Here is a 20,414-nt window from a genome sequence, read left to right on the forward strand (position 1 = left end):
GTCCCCGTAGCATTTATGTATAGCATGGCAAATATGTAAGTTAATGACAAACTGAACATAGCATTAACGTTAACTAGAACAACCCCTCATAGTCATGCTGTCATTTAAGTTATTATCAGTGCGTGTCAATTCAGCTGGTTGATTGTATGTGAAGCTGATGGTACATGGGGCAACTTTTTAAGCATTGTTGCTGGGCAATCTTGCCGAGTGATTGTTGCTTGGGTACTTTCCCATTGAAAAAATACAATACATTTCTATCTGGATAATTTAGATCGGTCGTGGGCCCTGTGTCTCATCTGGTTGCCCGTTGATGGCAACATTGCCCAGAAACATTGCTCAAAAAGTTGCCCTGTGTATCATCACATTTACTCTATTGATCAACACAGAGCTGGGCTGTTGTTTTGCAGCCTTTGTCTGGTAAACAACCTGCTAGTGTTTCGGAAAGCTATGTGCTCATGTCTTCCCCCTTCTCCCCCCTCTGTCTGCAGAATCCGGACCGGAGGTGGGCCAATCTGTTTCCAGACCTGCCAAACTGCTCTGTGTGTGGTGTGGTTTTTTTTTTTTTTTTTTTTTTTTGTTTCTCTGTGCTGGAGTTCTTTTAAGAACTTGATGGCTTTATCCAGTTTGTTATTAAATTGGTTATGAATTTTAAACTTGTGTCTTTATTATATCCACACACAAAATAGCCGTCAAGCATATTGTTTTCAATTGTATTACCATCAAATGTCATGGATAGTGACGTTGCTGTCTTATGTCGATTCAGCATCTTAAACCTCTCTGGTGCAATCTAGTCCATATTTGAGGGCTTTTGCCATAGTGGTTTTTGATCAAGTTTATTGGATATATATTCCCCTTTATAGTATTTTCACTAACAGAATAAAGGTTTTACAAATCTACAAACTACAGTTAGTAGTTACAGGCAAAACGGTCTTTTCCCTCAGCTGTCACTGTGTTGCTGCTGCCCATTGTTGTGCCACGCATGCTCATCACACACTGGCAACTACACACTATATCACTATATAGATATGTAACCATCTATCTATAGATGGAAGCATATAAAATGAGCTAAACCTTAAACATCTAGGCTACAGCATTGAAATCCAACATGCACATTAATGCAGCTTAACATTAATACAGGAACATCATGGTTATGAAACACTGATGGGATCGTTATACTGCATTTTGACTTTACTGTTCATTGTTTAGGTGAATGTCACTACTACTTTCACTTAATTAAGGTTTTCAATGCAAGACTTTTGCTTGTCATGTAGTGTTTTCACAGTCTGGTCGTACTACTTTTACTGAGGTAGTCTAAAGAAAGTGAATACTATTTCCACCACTCTAAAACAAAAATTCCCTACAGAAATAGTCTACCAGGACACATTGGATAGAGGGAGAACAAGTCTGCACCGGCCTGTGGTTATACAGACTTTCCAGAGAAAAAAGAAGAAGAAAAAATATTTTACCAAAGTTGTACATCACAGTAAAATGCAAGGTACACTTTAACATATCAGTAATATTCACACAAAAATATAAGATATAATAATGAAACACTGACAGGAAAATTTTACTTGTACACTACTATATACGCAGTTGACCATGTGCAATACATCCATAAACACACCTGCAAAGAAAAAAAATAGCGAGTGGGAGATGCCACAGTCCACTTCTAAATCAAGTTACCTCAGTCATATCATGACAAAGGAAATTATTATTTGCCATATGCTGCTCTCACAGATTTTTAACTCGTCACAACCTGGCTCAACAGTACGTGATAAAAGAGGGAAACCACACAGGTCTGAAATAATACTAGATATTTTAATAAGTAAATTAAGCAAAATATACAATTGTAGGTGTCTGTCAGATCAGCATGTATGCAGTGTATGTGTGAGTGGAGTGTATGGGTATAAAACACAAAGAAACAAACGTAACAAAATCAGTCGGAAGGCCAGGAGAAGAAAGTCAAATCATCAAGCAGGCTCCTTTATAGCCACCTAAGCCCCACCTGCTCAGGTCTGTTGCATCTCACACCAGCCATCAGCTCCACCCACCAATACCTGGATTAAAGGGACAAAACACAGCAAAATACAAAGAACCAGAGAGGGCCCAAACCTGGGGCCGTCACACTCTGCAACACTCACCTACACTGTACTACAGTGGTTCTCAATTCCAGTCCTCGGGACCCACTGCTCTGCACATTTTGTATGTCTCCCTTATTTAACACACCTGAACCAGATCATCAGCTCATTAAGAGAGACTCCATGAACTGAACTGAGTGTGTCAGATAAGAGAGACATACAAAATGTGCAGCGCAATGGGTCCCAAGGACTATAATAATAAACTGCTGTACTAGCATGCGCATCTCAAATGCGAAGACAATCAAGCAATATAAAATCCATTGCAAAACTCTACAGTTGGTCCACATGTTGGGCAGCCACCACCCATTACCCATCAACCATTTCAATGAGTGATTCCACAAATTGCACCGTGTTGATGTAAATGTCCATGCCAAGGGAATCTGAGGGTCCCATAGGGTCAATAGCTGACCTAAGCTGCTCCATCTGCTCAGGATTCAGAGGGCTTTGCAGTATTGGAACAGTCACCCCAGTGTGTCCATTGTCTTGACGGCTGATGTCCTCCTCCCAGTCAATAACAGGAACAAGATACTCCTGAAATATAAAGACAAATCATAAACTTCACTCATAACACTACTGGTTCATTTCAGTAAATTGTTAGAGCATTTTTATTGTTTTTATACATGATGGGAAATGACTAATTCAAGAGAAATACACTACAGAACATTTCCAAATAACATGGCCATGGAAAAGTACCTCTGCATTGTCTGGATCTGCAATGGGATTTTGCATTTGGCCAACATCCCACAGCTGGTTTGGCGTCAGGTTTTGCTCTGTCCGGATTGGGTGGTTGTCCCATCCCTCACGAAAGTTGTCCAGATTGTTTTGCAGACGAGGCAAGAACACATAATGACATGCAAAAATGTGTGTGGTGCTACTGAGGTCCAGATAGCCTTCATTTTCCAGTGTGTGAAGTGCGTGGTAAAACACATTGGTCACTGCCATCCACACGTCTCGCCACAGCCTCTCAATCCTGAGTTTTGAAATTAAAATAGATAATTAGATTATATGAAATTACATGTGATAACCAAATGTCTTCATGAGAAGACATGCATTACCAATTAAGTAATTAATTGCAGTTTTGTGCAATAAAAACATAACCGTCACACAAATTGCAAAACAATTTCAACAAATGTTTAATACCCATAAAAGTCTTTCTATAAACACAAAATGTTCTAAGAGATCTAACAGTTTGAAAGTATCTTACGCTTCAGCACTGACAAAAGCCCTGACCAGAGGCCTAATTTGATGCCTCATTCTCATAAAAGTGATCAGGATCCCCTTGAGGCAATTTCTTAAAATTGGCACAAATGTTCACTTGGGATACCTCACAATTGTCTAATTGCATCCATTATTCCCTCATTTGCATGTTTTCCTGAATGGCTGCATAAAAAGAGACACAAGGAAAACATGCGAGGAAAGAAGAAACAAGGGAATGCATAAAGATAGATATATATGCATTAGATAAATGAGATGTCCTTTTACTCGAATGCGTCATGTGAAGAAAAGTCTGTTTCTGATGACGGCAACACCTAGGGCCTGTACCACGAAGCGAGTTCAACATACCCAGGATATGTTTTTGTTATCTGGCTTAACTAACCCTAACAATCGCGGTCGGGATAAGCGGTACCACAAAGCTGGTTATCAACTCAGTAAGTCAACCCAGGGTTTCCCAATCCAGCCGTGAGCGCGTTCAAATAAAAGAGGTGTGTTAGTAGGGCCTCCATCTTCTGTTGTCCAGACTGCAGCCACAACACCTCAGCAGTTTGAGAATGTTTGTAGTTGTTGTCAGGACATATGAGAGTGTCCTTACTTAACAGGGAGGAATAAGATAAAGAGGTGGTGTAGGAGGAGGAGGACAAAGATGGCATGGGACCACATGATGGCCAACCAAGAAATGCCCAATACATTGCTGGTTTTCGTGCATATCAGCAAGTCATTGTCAGATTTTTTCCTATTTTTTCCCAGTCTTTGAAGCATATCACATCTTTTATTTATTTTTTTGTTCATTCGTTTAATTTTTATTAAAATTATTAGATTAAATTATTTCTATTTTTTGTTTTGTTTTCTGACCTTTTTAATTATTTTATTTATACATTCATTTAACAAAAATAATAATAATAAAGTAATAAAGTGTACAATAAATTACAATCAAAACCTTATATTATAATCACATTGCATTTGAATAAAGTTAAAGGTGTAATCTACCGGTTGTCCTGCAGGTGACCTCATAACTCTGTCTTCTTATGACGCACTTAGGGATTTACGATTACTCCAGAGCACACATCTACGATGATTTTCAAGTGCTACTTAAGTTACGATGTTTTTGGGAAACAGACCGTAATATTAAGATCAGTCGTACGATCGTTTTTACGATCTACTTAGGCTTACGATGCTTTTGGGAAACGCAGCCCTGGTCACACACTGTTGTGGGATGGAATCCCATTCTTCAGACTGCATTTGTTGCAAATGAGTTCTCAGCAGCCTGTCTCTGACATCACCCCTTATATGGAACTTGGCCTGAAGTTTGCAGATGGTACTGGGGCTTACTCCAAAGAATTAAGCAACTTGATTTTGCGGAACACCTGCTTGAAGTTGCCCTATCAATCGCATGGGCCCTATCCAGATCAGTCAAACATAGCATGCTGATTCTTGGAGCAGACACCAACGGACCTCTGTAGCAGGGCACATGCTCACAGTGGGGGTCCGTAAGGTCAAAACAAAGGTCAATAGCAACAGCAAAGAAAAGCTGTTTGGCATTGTCAGAAAAGATTTGGTAATTCTTAAATGGGGACAACCCACATACTGAGCTCTGCTGCTCATCCCATAAATGCATGTTCCTTACAAATGTGGTACCATTTTAACTAAAAAGGGACATTAACAGGCTTCCCAATGGTATAAAATGTATTGCCAAGAAGAATTGTCACAACACAAAATAATTGACCAAACACAAATTTCCTTCCTTTTTCTGCATAGTTTACATGTTTATCATACTACAACAGTTTAAAGAGTTTATGTTCCAATTTGTGTGATCTTACCTCTGGTTGTGCACACTTTTGCCTGCAATGAAGCTTCCGTTCTCAGGCCCTCGTACAGACATCATTAGGCGTGCCACTGCCACATTCTCTACACCGTGGTCTGCTCTTACTCTACAAACATTAAATCAGTGAATAATATAACATATTGTTTAAAGATCATTGGTAATGCTGCATAGGTTAACCATGTGACTGCACACAAAAATAAAGCATACTAGGACTCAATTGGCATTTTATTTCATACTTATATTTGCTGAACTTCTCTTTACATCCCGAAAGCAATCAGTATATGCTTATCTGATTGACAGTAAATCAAAAGAAAACCTGCATCTGTGGCTGTCACTGGACTGTAATAAGCAAAGCCAATGACATTTCCTTACCAGTTTGAATTAAATAATAATAATAATTGACTTAATATCTCTAAAATAATTACTACAAGACATTGTGAGACAGGAAAGTGACCAACCACAGATGTCAACTTTTGGTGAAACTGTTTTTAGTGACACCCAGAGTTATTTTTACCTCCATCAGTGGTGGTGGTGGTGGGGTGGGGAGGGGGTCAAACAGAATAGTCATGCAAAAAAATACTAGATGGCATTATTAAGGAATTAAATCATCTAGCAATATACACATAGGACTACTGTGAATTAATAAATGCAATATCAAATGTCATTTTTCAAAAACATTTCACACACTTGTGGACACTGATTAACAATAATTATTTTCTGCAGAGATCTATGTTTTCTATATAATCCATACATCGTGATTTCAGGGCAGACAATCATGAAACTATTGTGTTGAAAATGTCTGTGGTGGAATGAAATCTCACCTGAGTGGGAATCCAAAGCGCTCCACAGATTCTGAGAAAAAGGCCAAAGTGGTGGCTGACAGGTTATTTGATGCAGCTCCCAGGTACATTATCTACATCAACAAAAGACATCAGTACAACATAAAAACCAAGGGATATCATCCGACATAATTGTGAACAACAATAGGTTGTAAATAGGCTGCTTTTTGCAGAAGACCATTAAATATATTTTAATGTATACAAAAATAATATACAATTACCCTGACAGGGCTTGTGTAGGCCTACTCCTATTCCCAATATTATAGAAAAGTTGAATGGTTTTATGTCACACTGTTAGCTTTGTGATCAGGTCATCAGGCAAAGATGCACAGACTCAGACCAACATGGAAACTATGCCGTGCAAATAGTGCTGTATATTAAATGTCTACCTTTCGAGAAAAGCCATCAATCCCTCCAAAGATGACAATGTTGTACCTGCGGATAAAACCATTTATTATATTCCAAATAAATGGGAACAGGTCCACTACATCTTACACAAGTTCGTACATAATTGCACTTACATAGTTACAATAACTGTTATGTGTACACATTTATTCCAAGAACAATCACTAGTAAAATAAGACTTACCGGATAAGCTTGTGGTTCGTGTCTATGTGGACCAGGTACCTGGGACAGGGCACAGAGTAGGTCCGTCTTACAACACACCCCAACTGCGTCATCCGAGACAACACCCCCATTGTATCCACACGGTGCATAGATGCCCTCACCCGGTTCCACTGCACCCGATGTCCCTCTGCTAACAAAGTCCCTTTGACGATACGGTAACCGGCATGAGGCATCCTTAATTTAATCTCTGACACCATTTCATCCAGTGCTTCATCCGTCAATGTACTGTACAGTTCTCTGACAGAAATAGAGTTTTCTTGCATCCTTCTGCACACTGTTCTACGGGACACCCCCGCTAGCTTGGCGATGCATGGAACTGGCAAACCAATGTCAATCAGATGAATGAGAAACTCTTCTGATAAAATAAGTTTTGGACGGCCAGCAAAAGGTCCTTTTACCACCTGTACCACTCTAGGCGGCTGTTGATGATCTTGTTGGTGCATCTCTATCAAGTCGCTAAGCTCCGTCAACACATTCATTACCTCCTGGGGCATTTCAATGTGCCTGGATAGGGCACTGATGAAAACCATTTCTTGGGTGCAGATGAAATCTAGGTAGTCCATGTCCAGCGGTCTTTGTTCTAAGACATGCGTAAGGCGTGAATGCAGACGCTCGAAGATGTGTTGCTTTAACAGTTGCTGTAGAGAAGAAACAACACACATGTTGATCTTTGATATGACATGTGCAATGTTTTAATTGGTGACAGACAAAACAGTTAATTTCTGTCTTTAATCACAATAAAAATAATACCAATGCACACATAAGTAGGGATGTCCCGATCCGATAAACAATTCTGATCGAGGCCGATCGGTCCCCCTTTAAAAAGTGGATTATCATGTTGAATTAATTTTTACTAATCTGGTAATACTAACGTAAGTTGAAAAGAAACTCCCCCACACTGTACAATGATTGCCTGATCAAGGGCTAGTTCCGAGACGTTGCCAGTTTATAAAATTTTTTTTAAGTTATAAGACTCGTCTCCCTCGCTCCGACGCACCTGTCTCACGTAATGGAGGTGCGCGGTAATTATCTATTCTGAATACTAACGTAAGCCTCATGTGAATAGGGCAAGACATGACACTGACCAAACACACACATGTATGAATATAATACGTCACGTATAATAACTTGGACAGTTACTTCAAGCATCAAGCAAGACACTTACCCATCCTTCACCAGCCATATTAGCCTAATTGGCTTGGTATGGTAGTTAGGTCTTCTCCAATGTCCAGTCCGCTAAGTTAACGTTAGCTAACCAATACTTTTTTTACTGTTTTGAGGCAGTTTGATTTGGTGTGACACGTTTAGGAGGACCTGTTGTCAAAAATGGAATACAATATTCACAGTAATGTTTTTATTTGTTTATAATGACTGAAAATAATAACCGTATTATTTTTACCTTAGAATGAGCAGGTTTTAGCCAGAGGGAGAGGGTCCTCTTCTACGGAGTCCTCTACATTGAACCGCCACTTTCCTACGCAGGAACCCACAACGCGTTTTATTTCCGGTTTCTCCAGTTTTGAACTATGGTTTTGAACTGCGGTCAAGCCAGCCGCCAGAAAAAAGTAAGGCCCGCCCTTCCGCTAACCCCACTGGACCTCTAGGTTGAAAATCCGTCAATGCAAGTGAATGTGAGAAAATAATTACCGGTATTTTCTAGTTTTTTTTTTTATTTTTATTTTTTTTATTGCAGAACTTACACATAATTACAAGCTCAGGAAAGTGAAGCAAGGTTGTATCTCTTACAATGAACAAACAATGATACGAAAAATAAAAATAAATAAATATCCTAGATTTGCATACAGCACATTATGTAATTATACATACAAAAAAGAAAAGAAAAGAAAAGCATAAAAACAAGGTTAAATCATATCTTTGAATAAATCATCATAATGCATAAAGAAAATTGCACTTTTTTTGTTATTTATAAAAGTCTAAGGGATGAAATAAAAGAATTAAGGTCAGCAAGAAAAAGAGGGAAGCGTGATTTGACAAGTGGAGGGAAAATGTGTTATGGGGTGATATAGGCGACATGTCTTTCTCGTTGTCTTTTCCACAACTGCTAGCCAAAGAATCATACAATTTACTGTCAAACTCGTAACATGAAAAATTATATAAAAAATTCACAGACAATATATGTTCACATTCATGGCACAATTCAAACGGGACCAGAAAATAATTATTTTCTCATATTCAACTTGCATTGACGATTTTTCAACCTAGAGGTCCACTTGGGGTTTTACGGATGGGCGGGACTTACCAGCTCTATTACTATGAGTACGGTAATTTCAGTAACAGCTGCGAGAGAGAACGCGCTTGAGTTGCGCCTCTCTCTCTCTCTCTCTCTCTCTCTCTCTCTCTCTCTCTCTCTCTCTCTCTCTCTCTCTCTCTCTTTTCATGTTAGTTGCATAGACTGTAAAAAATAGGTTAGTTGCCGATATTTGTGAGCGACGATGTAACAAGATGGACGTCCCATATATGCACACCTTGTATCAAACTATTTTACTGTAGCATTTTGGAGATATGCTACTTTAATTGACTGTGAATTGAGATGTATAAAGCCCTAATTTCTAATAAGTACAAAAAAATAATTGTCAGGTGTAATACAGGACGTCCCATATAGTATACAAACCTATATATCAAACCATTTTAATGTAGCATTTTGGAGATATATGCCATATTCTACATTGAACACCTATGGAAACCTAATTTCTAATAAGTAGAAAAAACAATGGTCAGTTTTTATAAGGGACGTCCCATACAGTTTACACACCTCATATCTAACCCTTTTACTGCAGCATTTTGGAGATATTTGCCATTATTCTACTTTAAACAGCTATAAAAAACTAATTTCTAAGAAGAAAACAATGGTACGGTTTAATACAGGACGTCCCATAGAGTATACACTCCTCCTCATATGAATTCATTTTACTGTAGCATTTTGGAGATATGTCACATTAATTGAATTAAGAGGTGTATAAATACATAATTTCTAATAAGTAGAAAAAAATAATGGTCAGGTTTAATACAGATATGTCACTTTAATTGACTTTAGGGGTGAAAAAAGACCTAATTTCTAATAAGTTGATGAAAACAATGGTCAGGTTTAATACAGGACGTCTCATATAGTATACACACCTCATATCAAACCATTTTACTATAGAATTTTGGAGATAGGTCACATCAATCGAATTAAGAGGTGTGTAAAGTACAAAAATGTGTAGAAAAAACAATTATTAGAAATTAGGTCTTTATACAACTCTGAAGTCAATTAATGTGACATAGCTCCAAAATGCTGCAGTAAAATGGTTAGATATGAGGTGTGTAAACTGTATGCAGGGTCCTTGAAATCCTTGAACGTTTGTGAATTTGAAAAAATAAATTCAAGGCCCTGGAAAGTTTTTGAAAATAAACATACAGGTCCTTAAAAGTGCTTGAATTTATTTGTAAAATTCCATATTACTCCCTCTGGTCCGCTAATGCGTTATTTTGCCAACTCTTCATGGTCTAAGAATACTAGCTTGCTTGATTTACGTTAGTTACGAACATTTACACGTTACGTTAAGTGTTTCCCGCGTGAAGTAGTTTGTGTTGTACATTGCCATGACGTTCACATGTTCACGAAACTACTACGATGATAGCCTACCTCAGCGTTTCATTTACACACCGTGAAACATTGCAAAAATAGGCTGAAACGATGTAACCTTACTCTCTCTTGAAATGTGTCCCCACATTAAGTCCTTGAATTTGAGGCTATTGGACCTGGAAAGTCATTGAAAGGTCCTTGAATTTGAAGTTTACCTAGGTGTGGGAACCCTGTGTATGGGACACCCCCTATATAAAAACTGACCATTAATTTCTTCTACTTATTAGAAATATAGGTGTTTAAATTAGAATAATGGCAAATATCTCCAAAATGCTGCAGTAAAATGTTTTGATATGAGGTGTGCATACTGTATGGGACGTCCCTTATAAAAACTGACCATTGTTTTTTTCTACTTATTTGAAATGATGTATTTACACTCCTCTTAAGTCGATTAATGTGACATATCTCCAAAATGCTGCAGTAAAATGGTTTGATATGAGGAGTGTATACTATATTTTAACACTATTATCGCTGATCCTTCCCACCCCTTGTGTCAAGATTTTTTAATGCTCAATTCTGGGCGCCGCTATAATGTTCCACGGTGTAAGACTAACAGATTTAAAAAGTCCATGATCCCAAGAGCAATTCGTTTTTTTAAATGATTGAGTAAACATATTGTATTATTATGTGTTCTGTATGTTTTATGTAACTGCTGCTGTAAACCAAATTGCCCCATGGGGGACAATAAAGCTAAACTAACTAACTAACTAACTGGGACTTCCTGTATTAAGCCTGACCATTGTTTTCTTCTACTAGAAATGAGGTTTTTATAGGTGTTTAATAATGTCATATATCTCCAAAATGCTACAGTAAAATGGTTTGATATGAGGTTTGTATACTATATGGGACGTCCTGTATTACACCTGACCATTATTTTTTCTACTTATTAGAAATTAGGGCTTTATACATCTCAATTCACAGTCAATTAAAGTAGCATATCTCCAAAATGCTGCAGTAAAATGGTTTGATACGAGGTGTGCATATTGTATGGGACGTCCATTTTGTTACATCGTCTCTCACAAATATGGCCAACTAACATGAAATAAAGAAAGAAAATAAATAAATAAATGAAATACAAAACTTGTCTTATCGCCTTGTCTACTACCATCCGTGTTTTTCTCAATTTTTTTTTTCGCAATTCTGCAGCAACAAGAACCACTTCAATGTATCGACACTTAAATATTGCAAATGACTGTGCTAGCTAAGTGTTATACTTTTAACATAATTGATGTATTCATTGTGGTACTACTTGTTTGTATACATCAAGAAGATACATTAATTCCAAACTCAATGCAAGGAAAGTTTTTTTCAGTTTTATTGATATATCCACAGATGCTTTTAGTAACCATTAACAGTGACCAGATCAATAACTCTATACTCATGTTTTCTCCAAGTATAATAACGCCAACATCTGGATTTAAGATTTAACATTTCACAAGATTTAACATTTCAATGTCTCAGTCAAGGTCTCTTGGACGCAACGTTTTATTTTTGAAACATAACATGTTTTATGTTAACAGTAACATGTTTTATGTTTTCAAACAACAAAATGATTGTGACAAATGATGTGAACAAAAAATGAACAGGCTATTGATTGCATTGATTTTTTCTGAAGTAGCGCAGCCACATATATCTTTGAGTTGACACTTTGGTGTAAACAAAGGTTCTTATTAATTAATTAAGTTAAGTTTATTAATACAAAATATAGTGTTCCCTATGGATGTATAATACATACATACCCATATTTTTGCTACGCAACACTTCAAAAAAATATTAAAGAACACTTTCCATAACCTATTCTTGAATGTAAAACAGTGTACATTGAAACTCACCCCATAAAAATTTGACTTGGAAAATGTCTGTAAATGAACTAATATAAGGGAGTACAATGTCTGTGTACAAAACAGAAATTTAAACAATATATATAAAAAAAAAAAACTCTGACATCCTGAAGCTAGATCACATTAAACAAGCCCAAATCCGCTGTCCACGGATCGGAGACACAGCATCATGTCTGCCTTCAGAGCATTATAAGTGTGGTAGTGGCTTGGAAGGCGCAAGCGCTCAAAGCAGGTGGATGCAGTTGGAAGCGTGGACTCCACCAAGACCAAGTTAAGCTTAGAGCAAGGCACCTCCCAGCCCACCCAGAACTTCATCAAATCACGCAAAACCTCAGGTGTAGCTGTAATAAAAAACAGAAATATACTTGAGGGAGACACTCTTGAAACAATTGACTTGCCAAAACACTTTTAGGTTTGTAAAACTGCATAATTCCTTAATGTAAAGATACCTTCTTCAATGAAGGTTCTAAAGAACCCTGTCACACGGTCCACTGTTGCTGCTGAGGGAACATCGTCGTCGCTGTCCACATTGCTGTCTTCATTTTGCTGTGGCCATCTGATACTCTGAAGGACTATCTGTAATGTGTGTAATATGTTTATGAAGAAACTAATGTGCAACTCAGGCATAATGCTGCACTATAATTTCTTTAAATAATTTAGTGTTTCATAGTTTCAGTCCAAAAAAAGAAAATACCTCAGATGTCAACTGCACCTCTGTCTCCCTTGGGAAAAGGATGGGAAGAACATCTGCTCTGGTGGAAAGGAGTGGCCACAACCCTGTGTCCTTCAGACCCTTGCGCAGCTGCTTGATTTGACGGCTAACTCGTCCAATGACCTATAATATTTAATTCATTTCAGATTATAGGATAAACAAATAATAAAACTCAACCCAATGTCTGTTAATCAAACAATGGTTCAACAGACAGCATAGCTGAACAATTTGTAAGTGCACATAAAGTGCAAACATAACCATTTTTTGGATAAAAGTGGGAGTAATTCTTAGATTGTATGACTGAGCATTACAGCATGGATTAGTAGTTTTTGGAAGAGCCAGTCCTTGTTTTCGGAGTTTGGCACAGGTAGATCCCAGGCAAAGCAGAGGTTGGTGAGACGTGAGCTTTCTTCCTCTGTTAAAGCCTCTTCTTTTTGCAGCTGCAAGACAATATAACAAAAAAATAATGTATGCGTGAAAGAAAGTTCAAAGTTTTTTTCTCTCCCTTCAGACAGTTTTGAAATTCATCTGTACAAATGACAAAATTCTGTAAGGGACCTGGTGGCTGACCCAATCATTGGGCCCTTATTATTCCTATCATTGAAGTAAGGGTAAATTTCTTGATTCATATCAAGCTGATCATACAGGGTTTAATGCAAAGAACATTTCTGTGGCTAAAATTTGTTTGGGGATGGGACAAAGAATATGAAGTAAGGTTCAAACAACAAAATGATTGTGACGATGATGTGAACAAAAAATGAACAGGCTATTCATTGCATTGATTTTTCTAAAGTAGTGCAGCCACATATATTTTTGACTTGAGTTGACACTTTGGTGAGCCAGTGTAAACAAAGGTTCTTATTAATGCATTAAGTTATTAAGTTTATTAATACAAAATATAGTGTTTCCTATGGATGTATAATACATACATACCCATATTTTTGCTACGCAACACTTCAAAAAATATTAAAGAACACTTTCCATAGACATATTAACCTATTCTTGAATGTAAAACAGCCCAACAACAGAATTCTGGCAGGCCTGAGATCATGTCATTGAAATAAACTCCTCAATATTTACATTTATTCATTATTTTACTGAATTCATTTATTCATTCAGTCTCTCACACAGAAGACATAGTCTTATCCATTGCACCATCACCACCCCTTAATTACAAAGATGCATATGCTGTACTTACAAGGCTGACTGTCTCCCTGAGGTCCATGTCAGGACAGTCCAGCAGTGTTAGAGCAGAAGCAGCAGTCTCTGGTGTTCCACCCCCCAGAATGTTGACAACTGCATTGCTAAGTCCTGACAGAGTGGGACCGCCGTGAATGAATGAATGTCCAATCATTCTACCAGCCATTAAGAACAAATCACTCTCAACAAGCACTGATGATGCTGAAGGGACAAGGTGATCCTTCTGACCGTCAAACAGTCTGGTCACCTTTGTGGTACCTGGGTAGAGATATTACAATATCTATTTAAAGTATTGTATGTAATGTACCAAATGTAAATTATCGAGGCAACTGGAGTTTAGTCATTTTTATTCATTGCACTAATGATTGAGACTCCTCTTGCATCATCCGTTTCCACCAGTCACAAATTATTCTCACACTTTCTGGATTTTTGCATGTATTAAGTATAACAGTAACCACTAGGGCACCAACCAGAAATGTGATAAATGTTTAATGCACTGCTTGACGCATTAAAGCACAAGATTGTGTACTCACTTTTTTCATTGTGTGTAAAAAGCATAAAAATCCAAAACATGTTGACTTGAATTAGATGTAATGATTTAATACAAACCTAAATCCAGTTGAAACCCATTCTTGACTTTGTGCATAATTGATGAAAACAGGTAGCGGTTAACACCCTTGCCAATGGCAGCATCTCCTAAAATACAAAGCAAGTCTAAAGAAGGTAGTCTGCCATCAAGCTCTCTAAAACCAAATGTAGACATTGTGCAGCAAATCTTGCAACTGTATTTGAAGGCAGAATGGTAAAGAAATGTATGGCAGTAGTATGCACTGAAATTTAAACAAAATAATACCTTGAAGTCTGCACTTGAGAGGGGCAGCCCACTGAGGTCTTGCTACCTTGTAAAAGGTAATCAGTGTACTCTGCTGCTCATCTTCATCAGCCAGCACATCAACAGTCAGATGGAGAGTTGGTGAATTCTCACCCTGGCGGAGCAGTTCCTTGGTGAATGACTGACTTGCCATCCTGGGATCAGCTTCACTTTTCCACACTTCAATGAACGAAAATTCTGTTAATCCAAAGAATCTTTGATCCTATGTGGTAATCTGAACCTCAGAACCGAACTGATCAAAAGGCAAACAAGACTGGCAAACAAGACCTTTATACAGACCTTTACACAGATAAAGTTAGCTTGGCATTAGCCAAATGTTACAAACAAGCTAAATAGAAAGCTGTCTGTCTGGAGCATAGACTGGTAGGTAGTCTTAAAATTTGGCACATTGTTAAATTCTGGCTGAGACAAACCAGCCGCTCCCCCTTCTACTAGGTAACAATAACTTTAGGCAGTGAATAACAGCAGAGAGGAGGAGGAAGAGGAAGGACTGATATATACTGATATCTGAGTTTTTCATTTTTTTGAAACTTTACTCAGTATTGTGATGCAAGATATTTACTTTTTATAGTGACGTTGCTGTTGTAAACATTAATGTTGCTGCTCTATAAACAACATTTAGTTATATTTTAAATATTCAAGTCTAATCATATAATTTATAAAACAACTTGGATATTTATAAAACAACTTGGATACACACATTGGATATTTTACTCATACTGTGCAGGCCTACCTCGCGCACGTTGGATCTAGTCTTACCAAATAACCGTCTCCAAATTATAGTAAAGTATCGATAGTGGTATTGTTAAAGACTCGGATCATTAAGCAGTTTCAATAAGGGTATCAATATCAATAAAAATGTATGATCCCTGTCCTTACCCAATATAAACATAAATAGCTAAACATTTATACAAAAAATACATTACCAAGGGGTAAGGTGAATAAGTTATACTACACTACTAAGCATCATCTGGTCTGTCTTAAAGGAACACTCCACCGTTTTTTTTGGCCTGCGTATTCACAACAAGTACAAATAGCGATGCAGATTAACACTAGGCGATTTCCTAGGCAGATATTGACTTATATATTAAGGACTATATTAGGGGGAAGCACAGGCGAAGCACTGCTACTTGGGCGTGATATCTCTGCGCCCAAGTAGCAGTGCTTTGCCTGTGCTTCCCCCTAATATAGTCCCAAGTCAATATCTGCATAGGAAATCACCTAGTGTTAATCTGCATCGCTATTTGTACTTGTTGTGAATACGCAGGCCACAAGAAGTAATTAGGTGTTTTTTTTTTTTTTTTTATATATATCACTTTTACTCAGGACATGCTAGCTGGCAACAAAGGATTCCATTCATTATGCTAAGCTAAGCTAGCGCCGACCCTGTAAAACTAAAACAATGCATGCACTGAGACAAAAATGCATTTGCCCAGCTATCTAAATGTAGGAAAGAAGGTGAATAAGCCCTATTTAAAAAAACGGTGGAGTGTTCCTTTAATGAACACACACCTTCTGGACTTGAGGAACCTGCACCGTCAGGTCTTGAGGAACCTGCACCGTCTGGTCTTGAGGAACCTGCACCGTCTGGTCTTGAGGAACCTGCACCGTCTGGTCTTGAGGAACCTGCACCGTCAGGTCTTGAGGAACCTGCACCGTCAGGTCTTGAGGAACCTGCACCGTCTGGTCTTGAGGAACCTGCACTGTCTGACCCATCTATATCTTGTGCTAACCTGAAAGGAAAATGGGAAGAACCTGCTCAAAAGTGGTTGTAAAACTCTTGACATTATGGACATTCAATTAAGTAAAAAACATGTTCACAATGTGAATGGATTCTGGCACGGTCAACTTAAAAATTGTTACTACAATACAGAGCTTGTCATACTGGTACTCTTTCTGGCAGTGTTGGTACTGTGCTAGACAATGTAAAAAGAAGATAGCTTCCAAAGCAAAATAAAATTTATGAGTGAGTTATCCATGAAGGGTTGTACTTATCAGTGTGCCCTTGAGCGACCCACTTGAACAATTATTTCTTAAACAATAGTAAACTGTGTTGCTGAACCCTATTGCTTCTGTCTTTGACCCATATCGTGCTGTGTGTATTTGGATACAGGGCACATGAGACAATCATGGTGGTAGTGCTGTTCTAAACAGGCATTTATCTTACCCATCTGCACACACACTGGCATGAACTGGAAGAATTCCAACTGGATAATCATTGAGGCAAAAGGGACATGTCTGCAAGGACAGGAATTATAATTTCAAGTATTTCAAAATGAAAGACATGAAGACATGCATTAGGTATGTTGAACATTTAAATTACTGGTGTAGAAAACTAGACAAGTAGTACCCCATCGCTATCTTCGGAGGCGTCTTCGTCACCCACCACAGTTACATTGTCCTCAATGTCCTGTAAGAATGTTTGTTTTCAATTAGTATGTCCTGAGAGGATTATTCTGAAAGTTTGATACTTTCTTCCTCAATGTCATGAGCTAAAATTACACTAACCCTATCCACCACATTTGTAGACTGTAAGTCATTTGGCTTTTTTTCCACTTGATTGTCATCAGACATCAACATTAATAATAATATGTTAAAGCCAATGTTGCAAACATCTCTTTAACATAACAGGTGACATGCGAGTGAAAGTGTGAGTTAACTTAGTAATTTAAAGCAACAAGGAACAACTTACTGTAGGCATTTCTGTCACACACTCATCCAAGTGGAGGGCCAGCAACTGAAGGGGCATGCTTGATCCACACTTTTTGCAGACTGAGCGGGGCATTTTAGAAAATTCCCTTGAATCAAGGGGCAAAGGTGTAGTATCCAGTTCTTCCTGAAGTGGAATAATGTACAACACATTTTTCCCACCGTTGGAGGCAGATTTCAGTTGTTTCCCTGTGTAACCCTCAGACTCAGGGGGGATCAATGACAGCTTCCGTTGGCCACTTCCTCCTTGTGTAAGAGTAAGATCATGTTAGATGTTGATCATATGTTGAAACACTTTACAATAAATAGTTCCAACCCCAAAATCCAATTGGATGACAGCCGTGGTATGTTACTGAAATCTGAATAGTAGCCTTGCTACGGTGTTTCCAACATTACTACCTGCACAGTCTGACATTTTGCAGATGCATTTATGCAGATGAAATAAGTAATAAAAAGTTACGTAGAAGCTAGAAAACACACAGTTTGTTGAACACCTTGATGAAGAAATACAATGTTGCAGTTAATTATGCTCGAGCAACTTAACTTTACCATCTTGATTGCTGCCCCCCCAAAAAGTATTGTTTAAAACACTACATGTATTGTATCTAAATGTGTCCATGTATGTACTTACCTGTGGCCTTGTGGAACAGCCAACCCCCTGTTAAAGTCCGTAGTTTCGGGAACTCATCCTCTAGCAACTTAACCATCTATTCAGAAAAAACATAATTATAGTTACAGTATACCAGCAGTCTCAAACTCTGGTCCCAGAGAGCTACTGTGTGTTTATATTGAGCCCTAGGAGAACACATCCGAGTTGGATATCAATGAACTAGCCTTTTCAATGAGTCATCTATACATAAACACAATGATTCTTTTTAATAGATTATTTAAACAATTCCTTTAAATAAACAATTAACCTAAAGAATAATTTATTGATTAAAAAGCTAAAGAGAATTTTTTCAATATTTGATTAAATCATCCTGAAAAAGAGACACAAAGGGTACATTAGAATAATTTAGTTTTTTCAAAGTTATTCCAGTTTCCAGTTATGACATTACTAATAATAACATTTGTAAGAGTCAGAATTACTGAGATACACAGATTAATGTAATCACTGTGTGTCAACCCTTTCCCTGAACTGAATGATCAGTATTTTTATCTAAATACTTTACTTAGTACTTTAAATGGAGTAATATATATACAGTATAATACATGTACTGACCGTGGACAACAGATGAAAATTAGCCTTCTGGCTAAATCTACGATTTTTTTTTACATTGATGCAAGCAGAGATGTTAATGTGCACTGTCCATAAAAAAAAAAAAAAAAAAATGCAGTAAGAAAATCACTGGCAAATGTATTTTTACAACAGGGTGGGGAAAAGACAATACCTGAAACCATTTAAAGACTGTAACAACAGTCGTTGGTTTAAGCAATTGTGTCACTTGTAAATGGCCAATAAAGTAAACAGAAAATATAATATCGGCTGAACGGGGAGATTGGTGTGACGTTTCCATGACAACAGAGGTGCAGAACATTTAACTACTAACAGAAACAAGTTCCTTGTGTTGATAATTGTAGAATATCGTGCTCGTGTGATGACTGTAGACAGGATTTGTGCTGCTTAAAAACTATTTGTGCAACGCAGTTTTGCTACAATAATAAGCCATTTCCAATTTGCAGCTTACAGAGCACAACAAACGACTGTATTTTTTGAGGAAGCTTAAGAAGGCCAAATTCCCACACCAAGTTCTTGTCAGCTTTTACAGAGGGTCAGCTTTTTCTGCTGCCACACCGCCAGACTGCAGAGCAGCTTTTGTGCAACTATCCAGTGATGATAGTTTATTTCTGTTACCATTTTTCATAATCGATTCTTTATTAATGTGTATTGTCTGCTATGTAGCTGAAGGGAGTTACAAAACTCAATTTCAGTCTACAACTTCTTGTATTGTGACAATAAACCTACCTACCTACCTAGATTATTGGGTCTCTGTCTTTAATACTGTCAAACTTGAGAGAATCGTATGTGGATTTTTTTAGCTGCATTTTAATGATTGAAAGATGAAAGAACTTCACTGTGACGCGCCAATGCATGTAAATCAACGTATTTCCGTAATCGATGCTGTCCTTGAATCGCCCCAGCACATTGCAATTACATAAAGTAGTTAACCCAGTATCACAATTGATTTCACCTCTTTGTGGTCCATGTCCTCTGGCATGGACACCTGTCTTTTCCCCAGGCCAGCCTGCATTAGTTGCAATTCAGCTGATCCCTTAGGGGTAAGTGATGAAGGGCCAGGGAGGACACACAGATTGTATGTGGCAAATTTAACCGATGTCCTTGGAGACGGTGCAAACCTCCTCTTCCCCTTGCTCTGCTCTCCCCTTCTGTTAAATAAAGCAGGAAATTGCCTACACAGAGATGAAAATTATAAATTTACAATTTTAAATATTATGACACGTGGACACATGTAATTGCCTATACTGCACTTTTACTGAGGTGCCCTGAAAAAAAGCTAACTGTTTAATTCATGGTAAAAGACTGAGACAGTTTATTAGGAGATGAGTACAAAAGTGTTACATGGTTTAACAAAAAATGTCTTCTGTGTTCTTGTTTTAGTTAACATTGTTAAAGTTGTCAGTAAAGCAGAGACTTTATTGAAATAGATAAATAACATAAGCTTGAAAGATATAGGGCCCTATTTTAACGATCTGAAACGCAAGTATCAAGCGTGAAACGCAAGTAACTTTGTGGGCGGGTCTTGGGCGC

General features: G+C 37.8%; 2 protein-coding genes across 2 annotated transcripts; both read right to left on the reverse strand.

The window, feature by feature from the left end:
• Positions 1-1,865: 1,865 nt before the first annotated feature.
• LOC311277529 (uncharacterized protein) lies at positions 1,866-6,730 on the reverse strand. The gene is made up of 6 exons (XM_084387848.1): positions 6,606-6,730; positions 6,407-6,452; positions 6,000-6,091; positions 5,174-5,284; positions 2,832-3,108; positions 1,866-2,669 (listed from the first exon to the last, which is right to left on the reverse strand). Exons 1-6 carry the CDS (start codon positions 6,713-6,715, stop codon positions 2,445-2,447), a joined length of 861 nt encoding a protein of 286 aa, XP_084243974.1. The 5' UTR covers positions 6,716-6,730; the 3' UTR covers positions 1,866-2,444.
• Positions 6,731-11,589: 4,859 nt separating this feature from the next.
• Positions 11,590-17,635, reverse strand: LOC311276540 (G2/M phase-specific E3 ubiquitin-protein ligase-like). The gene is made up of 11 exons (XM_084386239.1): positions 17,628-17,635; positions 17,286-17,345; positions 17,103-17,173; positions 16,448-16,668; positions 14,897-15,094; positions 14,653-14,739; positions 14,042-14,301; positions 13,155-13,283; positions 12,826-12,966; positions 12,581-12,707; positions 11,590-12,472 (listed from the first exon to the last, which is right to left on the reverse strand). The coding sequence occupies exons 5-11, from the start codon at positions 15,066-15,068 to the stop codon at positions 12,255-12,257; spliced, it is 1,134 nt and encodes a 377-aa protein (XP_084242365.1). The 5' UTR covers positions 15,069-15,094; positions 16,448-16,668; positions 17,103-17,173; positions 17,286-17,345; positions 17,628-17,635; the 3' UTR covers positions 11,590-12,254.
• Between the last annotated feature and the right edge of the window lie 2,779 nt (positions 17,636-20,414).

This window comes from Rutilus rutilus (genome assembly GCF_951802725.1).
Source record: "Rutilus rutilus genome assembly, chromosome: 18".
In the NCBI taxonomy this organism is placed as follows: domain Eukaryota; kingdom Metazoa; phylum Chordata; class Actinopteri; order Cypriniformes; family Leuciscidae; genus Rutilus; species Rutilus rutilus.